At 39.1% G+C, this 15,479-nt stretch overlaps 1 protein-coding gene across 2 annotated transcripts in view; it reads left to right on the top strand.

Moving 5' to 3' along the window:
* Positions 1-15,479, top strand: part of LOC117382438 (inositol polyphosphate-5-phosphatase A) — a 228,377-nt gene that overhangs the window by 109,236 nt on the left and 103,662 nt on the right. For both annotated transcript variants that reach the window (XM_033979617.2, XM_033979618.2), the window contains exons 5-6: positions 3,619-3,682; positions 5,073-5,176. In XM_033979617.2, the coding sequence (XP_033835508.1) occupies positions 3,619-3,682; positions 5,073-5,176 (168 nt within the window). The remainder of the gene's footprint in view (positions 1-3,618; positions 3,683-5,072; positions 5,177-15,479) is intronic.

Here is a 15,479-nt window from a genome sequence, read left to right as displayed (position 1 = left end):
CTCACTAAAGTCGATATTGTAGTAACTTGTCAAATATCTGTCTATAATAGGAGTGATTACAGGCCCTCTTAACGTGCTATGCAAATAAATGGGTCTGATTGAACGTGCTACAAGTGTTTGAAATGTGTCTACTGTAGTTTAGATTTACCCTCCATATACCACAGAATCCTGCCTCTGCATCGGCTTCGGCCTCTGCATTATTTATGAGCGCGCGCACATCTTGAGATTAAACATTTGCTGATTTGTCAAAAGCACAAACATGAGGTTCTGCCCATCTCCTTGACATATCAGATCAGCCCGCGGCAAAAACACTGTCGCACATTTAATTGATGACAGCCACTGACCCAAACCTCCCGCTATCCCTCGCTCTCCCCGTCGCTCCCTATTTCTCACTCTTCTTCCTCCGCGGGACAAGACATAGAAGGTCAAAACTTCCCATTCCCGAGACTAGCTTCCAGGAAATACCCTGCACCGCGACTTATTTCACTTGTTTTTATGTTCGCTTTCACCTCAACGTGCCAGCGGACTTGCAGACAAAGATGGATTGAGACTTGACGCCAGGGAGGAGTTAGCTAAAATGGCACTATTTGTCAAAACCACCATGCTAGCAGTTTGTTTAGAAATTTCGCTTGTACTCAAATACGGCATCTACGATTGGTGAATAAGATGAAATTGCCGTGCAGTACCTTATTTTTCTAAATTGAAGGAATATTTAAGCTATTAATTACAGGTTTGACAGAAAATGAATCAACTCTAGTTTTGATCGATGTTTATGGCTGATAGGTTTGGTCATTTGTTATAAGCCAACATTAGCTGACTTTGCGGTACAAAAGTGGGCTTTCAATGCTTTTATTTCACTCCGAACCGAATATAGCCATTTTCCTACAACTATACATCACGGTTTGACAATTCATAATTTGTCTAGTTGGTTGTCAAAACTAGGACTATGCGTTTCGTTGGGTATAATACTCCATCTAAAAGGTCAATATGGGACTCTAAATAAATTGTGCTAGCTGTATCAAACGCTGCCATGTCACTCAAAGTCAAAACATGAGCAGTAAATTTCATGAGCTTATTGTGCCAGAGAGCTACTCTAAAGTGTGGCCCAAGTAATGAATCAGGTTTAAACACGTCCAAAGTTTTAAGTGGTATGATAAATCACGCGTTGGGTAAATAAACCATTTTGCTGTTTTATAGTAAAATAGAAGATAATGCAGGAAAAAAGAGCTTTAAAATAATCTTACTTTGTGCTTATGCGTGAGGAGCTGTGGGTTGGCTCATACTGCTGTAATATAATGAGATGGAGGAGATTTTGATGGATTTTGAGAAATTTACACCAAACTAAACTCACGTGGATCAGTATTTCAACAGTATTTGCAATTACTGCATTAAGCACCGGATCAGTTACAGATCATCTTGTAACTTAACAGAAGTTTAATGTCATAAATGCCACAGGTACAGGTAACAGGTACACCATCTGCTCATAAAATGATGGTGTACCTGCTACGGCCCAGCTCAGCTAGTGTCAGGGAGATAACAAAAGGCAAGATGTTAAAATGTAACAATATAGAAGTAAAATGTAAAATAAAAGGGATCTAAAATATTTATACAAAAGTTAACCTGAAACAACATATAAAAAATGACATACTGACAACAAAGCCCAAAAGCACAGAATTGTAGATGAGCACTGCTAGGACAACTAATAGGAAAGGCAAGTTCATTTGTATAGCACATTTCATACACAAAGTAATTCAGTACTTTACAGAATAAGAAAGACATTAGGGATGCACCGATCTGATGCTGAGCGCCAGTTCAGAAAAAAACAAAAAACAAAATTGGTTCAGTAGTATTCTTATTGGGCCTAAAAATGTATGTAATGCTATTTACTAGATGTAGTTGGACCAAAAAGTCATAATCTCTGAACTTTTATTTACACAAAGGTGTTCAGTAGTTACTTGTGGGTATATAACATATTCTACATCTACATAACACATGTGGATCAGTTTTGTCTTATTTTATTTTTGTTTAAAGGAAATAAAATGCTGTTTTCCTATCTCGACAGATACTTAAAGCTATACTATCAAAATTGGTATCAGACTGGCTTATGGATGTATCCCTAAAAAAAACATAATAGCAATTTTGATTTGATTGTGATGAATCTCGCAGCCCTATAGCCCCGTCTCTCCCCTGATGTATGTTACTGTGCCCATCCTGTCTCCCACACACACACAGGGCTGAGTCTGAGCTGCTGGTGTTGTGCCCTAAATGTAAAGCGCCACAGAAAGGCAGTGTAGCGGACTGTGAACCGCGTCAAATCCCCATCGCGCCGCTTCCCACACACTTTGATTGGCCTCCGCTGCGACTGGGAAAGTTTCCTGATTGTTCACAGGGAAAATTAAGATTTTAAGCCTATTGAAGTGGATCTGTGCTCATTGAAAAGTCCATTTGAATGTGTCCCTTTTGAAAAAGTCAGATTGTTGTGGGCGCTCTTAGCAGACTTCCCTAAAGCAAGAGGGTCGTTGGGAGTGTACTGTACCGATGGATCCTGCACCTGCTGCCTGCTGTTTGTGAAGCCAACTGTGTAATCGCACTCCACTTTATCAGTCAGGCGTGGTACAAATACTGCCCTATACTCCTCCCAAGGATTTTCAAAGGGTCTATACAGGTGAAGGTTCATTTTCAAAACTCCCCCAAATTAGATTCATTTAGATATATAACATTTGCAGAGAATTTGAGTTGCATTAGTTTTATGGTGAAGGTTCCGTCACCTTGTTTTCATAGAGATATGTTCCTCGGTGTGGCATTAAATCTATATTGAGACAAACACCTGATGCCACCAGACCAAACTTGACCCCCCAGGCGGTCTACATTGGCCCACGAGGGTGCTGATGCATATTCATTTTGGTGCGTCAGTGAGCTAAGGTACAGGGAGTTAAAATGCCTGTTTTTTTTTTAATTAGTGCTGTCACAATACTAAAATTTCAAAGTCTATTTAGATACTATGGAGTAGACTTGAGACTCAGTACTGATTCTGATACCATGATGATAATAAAACGATTTTTCTTGAGACTATAGAATGTAATTTTCAGCATTAAGTAATAGTACTTTCTTTTATATCACCGTGTGGACTTATATCTGTGTAATCCCATGGCCGTGTACTAGTCTATGTGTCTTATACTTGTTCGGATACAGCTCAAGATCATTCTAAAGTTATTCAGGAAAGATTCATTTCTGTTCTGTGAATGTGACGTTTTAGTATCAATACCTGCTCAAAGAAGTATCTAGATTAGTATCTGATTTTTGATACTGTTAATGACTGTTTCACTGTTTGATTGTCTGACGTACCGCTGCTTAAATCAATAATTTATGAAGTGATGTTGTTATTTTGGGCTTTACAAGAATAAATGGGATTTTTAGAGGTTTTATGGGAAAGTGAACGCTAGATTTTAGACCTGACAAATCTTGACGAAGACCTGCGATATGTGACATGAGTTGCTTGATTTCACTTTTTTTTTTAAAGCATTTCCTCAACTTTAATTTGACCAAAATTATATAAACATTTTAAACTGTGTAACAGGTATAGCAGTATTTGACCCACTCTCTTCTTCCCCTCCACAGGCCCTTGGCAGTTTCTACTTTATCCACGATTCGTTGAAAAACATCCAGCAGTTTGATTTCAAAGGTGAGCCCTCTTTATATTTCGCATTATCAAAACGCATAAATACATCACAGATACAGTGTCAAAGCATATGGCCCTTATCCCACCCCTGCATATCCCATGGCCCCATTTACAGACCCTTATTTGCAGCCTATTCCCGATTCCATCAAAACCGCGCTCTCAGATTGGCTACAGGGATAATGTAAAGGCCCAGGAATGGTAATGCTTATTAATATTAGGATTTAATTCATAAGATTTGGGGCCCGGTGTAATAGTGTGTGGAAGGGTTATTGGACAGTTAAGGCTGTCCCATCAGGAGGAGGTGTCAGGGGGGCGCCGGGTCCCGTGGTGCTGCTAATTAAACAGAGGATATAGATGTGCAGAGGCTGGACTCATATTAGACGTAGTATTAGACATGCTGTAAGAGACAGGTGCCCCAGTGAAGGACAGGGCGCAGGGAGAGGGAGGGGGCATCGCAGTGGGAACAGGGCCAAGGAGGTATTAAAAGATCAGATTCATTTGTTTATTCACACACTGTAGAAATATTGTACTGTTATTTGGCATTGGCTGCCCCATTTGTGAAACAGGGACGGAAACATAAAAAAATATAACACAGACATATAAAACATTTGTGTTTTTTCCCTCAAAGGTGCACTATGTAACTTCTGGTTGACCATCATCTGCTTGTCTCTATGGAGATGCTGTAGCTTTGCCTGAAATGTTCCACAGTATGTCATTATACTTGGAAATCCTCATGGAGAAAAACAAGTGATGCCACAAGGGCAAGTTACAGATCAGATGAGTACAGACGTGACCTCACTCACAGTAAGAATGCATTTGAAAATATTTTTAAACAATAAAAACACCTGTAATTAAATCAATTCCATATTTAATGCCATACTGTGCAACATTCCAGACAATAAAGTTACATAGTGCACCTTAATGTTCATATTGTGTGTTCATATTGCTTACATTATAGTCGAAATTTGGTTTGGAAATTGAAAACATGCCTTAGATTAATTTAAAAAGTTGAAAGATTTACATGTAATCAGTAAAGTTTCTACTCCAAAGTCCTTCAAAAATGCTCTTTTTGTCTATATAAATGAATGATGGAGCATTTCCCACTTCTGTGACTATGCAAATGTAATGTTAGTAAGCCATTTTGACAAGATTTGATGCTGATTATTAGGCAAAAATGAAGGAGCCTTAAACCACATCCCCCGTCATGTCTGTTCCCAGCTCTGACCAGCAGGTGGAGCACTTGTCTGAAGATGTCCCTTGAGCCTAATGATTTTTACACAAGCCTCCCAAAATATTAACCTTCAGAGTTCATAACAATAAACCATCTCTGTCTCCTCTTTTCCCCCCGCCCCTCCCCTCTCCATTTTCCCATGATCCTCTCTGTCTTGTGCAGCCAAGAAGTTCAGGAAGGTGGTGGGCCGCGAGACGTGCACCGAGACACTAGAGACCACTCCCTCTCTGGAGAAAGAGAAGTTCCCCCAGGACTATTTCCCAGAGGTGAGGACCAAACAGGCAATATGGCAGTCATTAACTGCACTCCATTAAGTTAAATAGTAAACTCATTATTTGGAAAGCACAGCCATGACAATAAATAAATGCATTATGAAATACAGTTCAAACATACTTCAGCTTTGTTCTGTGCATTATATGATGGCAAACAGTAATAGGACAACATAATTATTATTCAAATCATATTACATTTAGGTTCTAACTAAAATGCAGTAATATTTGTTAAAAGTCAGCATTTTTTGTTATTTATAGTATTTTAGTTTTGTTGAACATTACAAATAAACCAAATGTGCACCATTTAACTGTGGTAAAATTTGATATAGTGCTTTTCCATCTTCAAGGTACTCAGCGCTTTACATCAAGGAACCACTCACCCATTCACACACACGTTCATACACCAGTGTACACAGACACTGGGGGCGAGGTGGGTTAAGTGTCTTGCCAAGGACACAACAACAGCATATATCTGTGGGAGTTGGAAGCACACTGCCAACCTGTCAAGGGACGAACACTCTGCCAACTGAGCTACTGTCACCCCCGGTGAATGGTACACCACCAGGGAGGTTACAGGCCAGATCTGTGGACAGGCGTGCTTACTCACTGGAAGTGTGTGCGTATGCGTGTGTGCTTTTAAAGGTCTTTTTAGCAAACAAAATACCTGTATTAATACAAGATGAGTAACCTGCATACAACAAACAACAAATTCTAGTCATTGCTTTTGAATCTTCATGGAGACAAGCCCGTTCCAGACCTGAAAAGTTAAGAGATAAATCATTGTAAAAATTTCCATTTCTATCAAAAGTTGGTGTCTTATGACCCATTTCAATACATTATTAAATAGTAGTTTGTAATATTTAAAATAGTCAACAGTTATAAAATACCCTTTCCCTTTGTAAATCTACTTACAGTTACAAGTACTTTTCTTTGAACCTGATCATAACAAAAAATCGTGACTAACACACTGCTAATTCAAACCCATGGCAGTCTTTGCCTCCTCTCCTCCACTCTGCTCTCCTCCTCTCTCCTTCTGTCTGCTCCTGTCTTCTCCTATACTCTTGTCTGTTCTTCTCCCCTCCTCTGTTTGTCTCTCCTCCTTTCTCCTCCTCTCTGCTCTTCTGTGCTCCTGTCTGCTCCTCTCTGCTCCTGTCTGCTCCTCTGTCCCTGCTCACAGCTCAGTGCTCTGGACTGATAAAGTAATAAAGAGACGAGTGTAGCTGTGTCATCTCCACTCTCCCCTCTCATCTGTCACCCACGCTCCAACGGCCCTCGCTCAAATATATGCAAACCACTCCACCGCGGGCCCCAAGCGCACCCCACTGTCCCCCTCTGTCACAGACACAATGATAACACTTTGTACAAATGATCGGAAAACAATTAGACGGATTGAGATGTAGCGGTATTCCAAGTGTTTGTGGCACTGGTGTTTACTCTGGACATGTGATTAAGTTATATGTACTCAATTACCACTATACAAACACCCCATAGAAATAAAAACAATACAGAAGTACAAATGAACCACATCAGTACAACAACGTAAAACAGCGGTCCAGCGATAAACAACTGATTAGAATCTGAATAAGTTTTATTGCCAACTAGGAACGTGCTTCAATGTTGTGATGCAACATAAAACAAGAATAATGTTATAAACTATGATAAAAAATAAGGGCATGTATTAAATAGACTTTCATTTTTAAAGGTCATGATGTTTTGTCAGTTATAATTAGCATGCATCTTTATAGATTTCTTAAGGCATTGGTCCAAAAATACAAAGTTTCTCTACAGTAAGTGTTCCCCCATTAACCAGAAGCTAATTTCTTTGGTACCTTGCACCTTGAGCAAGACACTGCTCCCACTTTGCCAGTTACAATCCACAGTTGGAGCACAGTTTGTGTAATTCACTATAGCAACCACTGCTGCTAAGTATACGAACTGAAAACTTAATATTATGTCCTGAGCCTGTTGTGGCATTAAAGGTGTAGTTCAAAAGTCGAAGGATCAATCCCAGCAATGCATAGTGACATTATGTCCTTGGGCAAGACACTTCACCAACCTGAAAAGTGTATAAATCATATTCAAACTATTGAAAGTGTAGATGTGTTATTAGACTTTGACAAACTGTATTGAGCCACAAGGGAAAACAAAATATATCTAATTATACAGAGGCTATGTGCAAGAGATGGGATATGAAGATACGTTACAAAAGTGAAATCGTGGCTTTGACATAACATTAGGTTAGGGTCAGTTCTTATACATCAGTTTTAATTATTATCAAATATATAATAGAGTGTTTTTATGATTTTGCTCTCCACATTCTATCTTTTATATCAGATGTATCAAACTAAACACCAGCGCTCACTGCATGTCTCCTCCTGTAGATTTGTGTTTTTAAAAAAGCAGATGAGAAAACTTTTACACTGATTTATCCCCTGCTCCTGCATTGAGATATGAATCTGCACTGATGCCTGGGAGCACTCCTCATAATGTTAGCCCATTTAAGACAAGCACATTTGTGTAGTCTATCCCGATCCTCGCTGGTATTTTTCCCCCTCCGGCTGTCCGTAGTGAGAAATTGGTTGTTATCATAGATCACGGATACGGCTCAAACCTCTTATGAAAGATGAATTAATTTCACTAATGCTTTAATGCAAAGCTCTGGCGCGAGGAGGCAGACTGCTGATAACCCCGGTCTCGTCTCCGCTCCCTCCTCTCTGATTTATGCCCTCTTTTAGTAGATGAAACCGCCTAGAATTTCCATCTATCCTGCTCGCTTTGAGGGACCCTATTACAGACAGACCCATGTTGAACTGGACAAGATGCACAGAACTCATCTCTGGGTCTCTTAGTATGTCCGATGTTTGCGACCTATCTGGATTCATTAACAGCTTTGCAAGGAAAATAATTTGTTGGTTTTGGAAAGTGCTTAGTTTTGAAAGAGGAGAGAGGGAGAGTGACAGCAGACAGGATGAGTTGTTCGCAGTGACTTTACCTTTACTGTTCGTCATTAATAAACAGTGAGTGTGGTGAGATCATTGGAGCCGTGTTTGGGACGTCCTGTGTGAATAAAGAGGGAAATAGATGCACTTAAGATACATTTGCTCTTCATTTAAATGGAGGATTATTCAGCGACTCAGTGCTTTTTCGATTTGTAAAATGCGATGACATTCGACATGCAACTTTGTGTAAATCAATTATGAAAGTGGTTGAGCTGCAGTGGGGTTATTGATGTTAATATGTATGTGCATTTGGGACAAAAGACACACTAACAAACACTTATGTATGTCCAGGGCGGACTTCCCAAACACATGAGAGTGTATTTTACCCATTTTTTCATTGTTATTTTTTATAGTCAGTTTCTTAATTGAAGCTCAGTTGGTGGAGCGTTTGTCCACTGATCTGAAGATTGGTGGTTCGAATCCTGCTCTCAACACAAACATCATTGGTAGAGCGGTAAGATCCACTGACCCACAGATTGTTGTATCCTTGGGCAAGACACTTAATCCACCTTGCCACCTTGTATCCACCTTGTATGCATACAAATAGTGATTTTTTTTCTTTTTGGTGATAGTAGTAGCCAACTTCTGTAGCCACACCTGCCTTGGGGCTGATGGTTGAAATCATTGTTGCCCCTCTCACCACCTTTGAACACATAATCACACTTCAAGACATGGGCTAAGTGATGTGAGTGAATTGTTTTGCTCAGCGATTCAAAATACGCATCGCCAGTAGTGGGAATTGCACCAACTTGTCTTGAGCACCATGTAAATCTGCTGCCTTCCAACTTCAAGCCTTAGTATGTCACTTTTTTCCACATAAACTGACTCTTATCTGGCCTGGTGGAGGGCCTGCTCTGGCTTGTTTCCATGGAATCATCTAGGTGACATGCCAGATATCCATACCGATTAAAGCTACCATGCGTCCATACATTTATTAGCTTTTTTCACAAGTACAAGACAGATGTGAAACGCGTTCCCTCTTCCCCTCACTCACCTGGGCCTTGTTCAAGCTCACCTGTGCTCCGTGGTCTCTGTGGTCAGCAACGTAGATAGCATCAAGTGGCGGTAGGTGAGAATACAAAGGAGCAGGTTAGCCAATCTCATTACACATAGCTTTAAAGAACTGCACTAGATGTAATAGTTTTAATATATTCCGCATTTTAACTTTATATCCACTAAACTCTTAAAACCCCAAATTTAAACTCCATCTTCAAAGTCACTGTGAATCATGATTCCAATCTTCTTCTAAATCACAGCTACAAACTATTAGATTATTAAGCAACTACACTCCATCATAAATTACACCAGTCTCTTATTTGTCCGATTTTCTCCTTTCTCGCCCAGTTTGTGCTTGATTTAAGTGACAGCCCTCTACATATGCAGCCGCTCCGTTCTTTCCGTAATCCTTTTGTGAGTTATGACTTTGAACAAATGACTGAGACATTAATTGAAATGCTGAATAAGAGTGGAAGTGGACAAAATAGTGCGCGCATTTATTTTGAAAGGTCGCCATGATGGATTTGTTGAGCCCCGTCAATCTCCTTCCATGGCACCTTCCTTATATTTATTTCTTTGGCGCGGTAATACATGCCTCCAAAACCCATTGCATCATAAGGATTTGTCATTGGCTTATATAAATAAAGTGTACCGCCCAGACCTTAATGTGCCCTTGCTATTGATTGTTTTACATTGGGAGAAAGAAAATGGCATCCAGGTCGTAGATCAAAATGGGAGTTTGTGTGATGTTTGGCACCTTGACCATGTCCATAACTGCTCTGACTTGTCGTACCCTTTTAGTGCCCTCTGTAGTCCACTTTCGGTATGGGGCGTGATTACATTCAAGTTCGCCCCTCCATCAAACTTAACTTCCTGGTTGATTTAGCGCTACGCCACCAGGAGATTCATAGTTGTGATGTTAAGGAGATGAAGTCATTTGGAAACCTGTACGGCTCCGAACAGGGACTTGCATTTATCACAGGAGAAGACATGGGGTTGTTGGGTTGACAGTTGAGATGCATGACGGCGCGCGCACAGATCATAAATGACTTTATTATGTCTGAATCACAATCAAATGAGAGGAGCAATACGGAACCGGTCTGCTCTGAAGGATCTTGAATGTATTCAAATTAAAGATGCATTGTGGGATATGTTGTGGTAGTTAATGAAAATGGAGATCGTATCAGTCAAGTGTTGTCAACAGAGAAATAGAAAAAAACACTTTATAATAACTACACTATTTGCAGCCATTAAAATTGTATTCATAATGATCAAATAGTTTATTAAGCATGATTTAGGCTTAGTAACTACTTAAGGGACTAGGGTTAAGAGTTATGGTTAAGGCGTTACTTTAAAGGTCCTATATTATGCAAAATCGACACTAGTGAAATTTTAGCGTTGTTGGAAGGTTGTTACCTCATCAAAAACATACCTGGAATTGTGTTTTGTTTTATTCACACATGTTTGAGTAATCCTTTGTTATTAGTTTGTCTACATCTCCAAAGCTCAAAATGCTCCGCTCCACCTTGTGATGTCATGTAATGGTAGTTTTCAAGTTAACAGCTACTTTTACATTTAGTTCAGTAGAGATGGTCAATTCGAGAGCTGAAATGCTCCAAATGATTCTAGTGAAGGTGTATGGAGTTTAAAAACACAGTGGAGCACTTCCTGTATTACCACATGACATCACAAGGTGTAACAGACTGTTTTCAGTTTGAGAAACATGTGTGAATGAAAAAACATAACTCCAGGTCTGTTTGTAATGAGGAAAAAACATTATAATAGGTCAGAAAATGATGTAATTTGGGCTCTTTAAATAGTTATTAAACCTGGATAATTCTGGAGTTACTGATAAAACAGGGTGATATGGTAAAAAAAAATTGATCACATTAAGTTTATTGTATTGATTGAATAACACAACTTTTTTTCTATTTTATTTCTTCTTATTAAAAACAAATTTAAATGTCTTTCAGTTGTCTCATGTGCATTAACAGTACAGACCTCAGAGTCATTTAACAAAAAATACTCAAATTTATACCTCCCAAGCTCTGAACTCTTTTGAACTTTTGATAAAAAAGTTAGTTTGAAATATTTGAATCTGTATTTGATAAAAAAAAATCTATTAATTGTGCAACCCTATGATCAAATAATACATCTTGTTGTCCTAAAATTGTAAAAGCTATACCTTAAATTAAACGAAATGCTGCAAGTTGCCAGTCCTCATACCACAGTGCCGCCATGGTATATAAATCCAGTCAGTTCAATGCTCTATACAACCCCATGTCTGCTGCTGTTTAAACGTCTAAACCTCACACGTCCTTTTGGCAGTCCATCCCATTCGCTGACCTCTTATTTGTCAGCTATTGGTGCGACCCCTATAAATAATAGTACATGGGGTTAGACTGAGAGAGATGGGGAGGAGAGAGGGGGGTACACACACACACAGAGAGCAGTGACAGAAATGCCTTGTGGGTAATAAGTAATGCACACAAATGAATGATAGGCCCATTGGTCGGAGTAGAGAAGGGTTTAGGAGAAGAACGTCTAACGTGATCTAAAGATTCAGTCATGAGAAAATTTTGTTGTGATTTATTTGGTAAAGTCCGGTTCACACACGCAGCCTGACCTGGGAATTTACCTGCATTTTGCCTTGGTTTCCTTATGAGAATACTGAGCAGACCCGGCAGTATTCTGGATCTGAGTGCATGTGTGAATGGGAGTGATTGCTGAGAGTTGTGGAATTTTGAGGCTCTAGAACACATGTGTCAAACTCAAGGCCCGTGGGCAAAGTATGGCCCGCCACGTCATTTTATGTGGCTCGCGACAAAGTAAATTAAAAGGTATGACTGTCTTAAAATGTCAGATACACAGTTATACAGCCATTTTTTCATATCTATGCAAAATCCATATGCAATATTTGCAACTTGAAAAACTAATAAATATAGAAACAGTTAATTAACAAGATTAAAAAGTAGTTGCATTTATTTTACATTACATTTAGTTGCATTTTGTGACATTTATCTTAGTTACATCTGGCCCTTTGTGAGCAACCATTTTGTTGCTGTGGCTCTCTGTGAAAGTTAGTTTGACGCTCCTGGTCTAGAAGAAACTGTTGTTGTGCCCTTAAGCAAGATATGTCACCCACCTTGCCTCACAATGAACGAGTGAGTGAGCGGTGATGGTTAAATGACATTTAAAGTAATACATTCCATTAAAATATGCATGTCTAGCAACTTTGCAGCATACAGTGCAAACATTATGAGGTATTTAGGTTCAGTGGCATGACAGTAGCAATGCTTGACTGGCCTAACCCTTAAACGATATTCAATACCAATACCGATACTTGATTTGAATTGCATCGCCCCTGACTCCCTCTTAGGTATCTGTCTGTCATCTTGCTCTGCCTCATACAAATGTCCTTTAAACCCTTTCACACTAGATACCGACATGATATTTAACTTTCTATAGACCTCTTCCTCTCCCTCCTCTTCCTCCCTTATATAACACACAGATATACATGCCTCCGTCCAACTCGCCCTCTGTCCCTCATCGTCCATCACTGTCCCAGGACGACACGCTGGCTCTGCCCCAAAGAAGGTCACCCAATGTCACCCCCGGGCCCGACGACCTTTTAACTCCGCCCTCTGACCTCCAAGTCCCGCCCCCCTCGCTCCTGTCGCCACGGGAGCCTGATATACGAGCAGATATGATTACATGTCACATATTCATTTGAGCCTAACCTCCTCCCATTGAAAACACAGACTGCAGCTGATGACTTGTTCAGAGGGGAGTGGTTGTGATGCTTCCTCGGATTAAAAAAGGGCGAGCGCTGGACCGCTTCTCCGGGATGTTGTGATTGATGGTCTGAGATGCCCATCTAAACTGGCCTCATGTTAGTAAATACAACATCGTATCGCAGTGGATTACAGCAGAATATGCTTTTTATGAGATGTATTTACAGTGCAGAAGATATGTACAATTTATAGAACTATTCGCAAATGCAATATTTTTACTGCAGCTTAAAATATATTGGTTATGTCTGACAGTTAGAATTGGAGCTGAACTGGCCCCCGTCATAATAATCCTTCTCAAGATGCTTTACATTAGTCAGTTATTCATTCACTCTGAAGCGATTTCCTCTGAAGTGCCATGCCCAAAAACGTGATAATGACTATATCTACTTAAATATATGAAAAGTGGAACAATATTTTTTGGGCTCAGTTTTTGTGTGTACATTTTCTTGACACTATTTCGACATTTTTGGTAATTTTTTGACTAAATGATAAGATTGAAGCCGTAAAAGGTTGAATTAGACATTTCTATGACTCATTACAGATACAAACTCAGTTCTAAAGTGTTTCATTCTGCTGTTTATTGATCCCAGCTCATGTTTTTTTTTAACAATATTGTAGATTTAGAATAGTTTTTGTGGTTTAAATCTGCTCTTGGGTTATTGCGTCAGTGGGATAAATTAGTTTAGCATTTTTTATCGTCTATTTACTTCAGCAGTATATTGAACTTCAAAATATGTTATTGTGCCAGTCCTTGTAGTAAGCAGCCCTCCATCTCTTTAAATAATCATTTCATTTAATTCAACATTGTATTATGATGATTTTTTTTTTTGTATTTCTTATTTGGTTGCCATGGTGTCAAGAGTGAACCAGTCGTGTGGAGATTAGTGACTGGAGAAGGCAACTGAAGATTTACCAGAGACTTGACGCCAGTATGAGTTTTGAGCAAGATTTCGACCGGCAACTTGGGCCTTTTTGCCATACAAATGAATATAATCTTTCATGTCATTAATATAAAGAACATAGACTTTTACTCAGTGCAGTTATAACACAAAAAGGTCAAATTTCCAAGCTGATCCATTGACGATTTGAAATGATTGAATCTTGATTTGATTTTAAATTTTGATCTCAAAGTCATTGTATTCAACATTCCTTCTAAGGCTACTATTTCTAGCTTTCCATTTTATTCCTCTTAGGACCATTGATGATTATAAATGATTGGATTTTGATTCCTGACACATCTTTTCGTCATTGGGCAAATGTTTAAATAACGTATCCAAATATCACCATAAATCACTATACTCACCGTCCCTTCCAACGCTACTATTTTTGGCCTTCCGTCTTGTTACTCTTGTATAATTCTGCATTTAAGTCCATTGAACTCCTCACAGCCGTACTTATTCTGTCCTTGCGGCTTGTTTGTGGATGCCCGGGAGTGTTGTTTGGCGGTGAGCGGTGGAGCAGAGGGGCGATCCGTCATAGGGGCAGAAAACGGGGCAATCTCGGGCCGGTGTCAGGCTGTGATGGATCTGAATGCTGTGATTGTACTTAATGGCTCTTTAAATTAAATGTGGATTAAACGTGTGGCTGCTGCAGTCACGGCTCTGAGCCCATCCTTCCTCCACCCATCCTCTGCTCAAACACCCTCCTCTGCACCCTCCATCACCTTCACAGATACACATTATTATAGTGGGGTTTCAAAAGGCTTCATGGACAATCGTGTATGGAGCTCACACTGCTAGTTGTTGTTAAGGGCGTGGTAAGTGCAGCTTGAAACGTTTACGGTGTTAAGATCCAGAATGAAAAGCATACCAGCTCAAATATGTACTGTTCTATGCTTAGTTTTATTCAGAAAATCCTACCATGAAATATACATTCATAAAACACTTGCCAAGTCTCACTAGGAATCACTGATTAATATTTCTCAAACACTTGAACAACTGAGGAACTGTGAGTAGCTGATACATACAGTTTAAAGGCAATGGCACCAAATACTAATGAAATGTACGTGAACTTCTGAATTTAAATAAAGTAATGAAAAATGATCTTTAAAAAATCCTTCTCTCATTATTCGGGCATTTAGCAAATAGAAATAATTTTGGTTATCCTAATAAACCTAAAACAGGAAAAGTTTAGTGATTTTTCATGTCAGACAGTAAGAAATAAAGCGTGTCTTTTTATTTAGTGTATGTAAACTTATGGTTTCAACTGTAACATCATCTTATATAACATTATAGTGTAGTTTCCATACACATAGCACACCTCAAAGAATCTGATAGTTTGATTTAGTCTGTAGTACTGCATAACTTAGGAAATAGGCAGTAGGAGTCAATACGGAAATTTGGTGTCACGATTATCATGGCCAAAGTAATTGCGATTAATTATTATATTATATCACCATAATTTTTAAAGTTACTGACAGTTTAAAAATGTTCTGGTTATGAATAATTATAATATTAATATCATGAATAGGTTCCATATTTAAACAAATGTGTAAGAGAAAACAACAAT

Source organism: Periophthalmus magnuspinnatus, chromosome 15 (assembly GCF_009829125.3).
Source record: "Periophthalmus magnuspinnatus isolate fPerMag1 chromosome 15, fPerMag1.2.pri, whole genome shotgun sequence".
Taxonomy (NCBI): Eukaryota; Metazoa; Chordata; class Actinopteri; order Gobiiformes; family Gobiidae; genus Periophthalmus; species Periophthalmus magnuspinnatus.
This window is presented reverse-complemented; position numbering and strand designations above follow the sequence as displayed.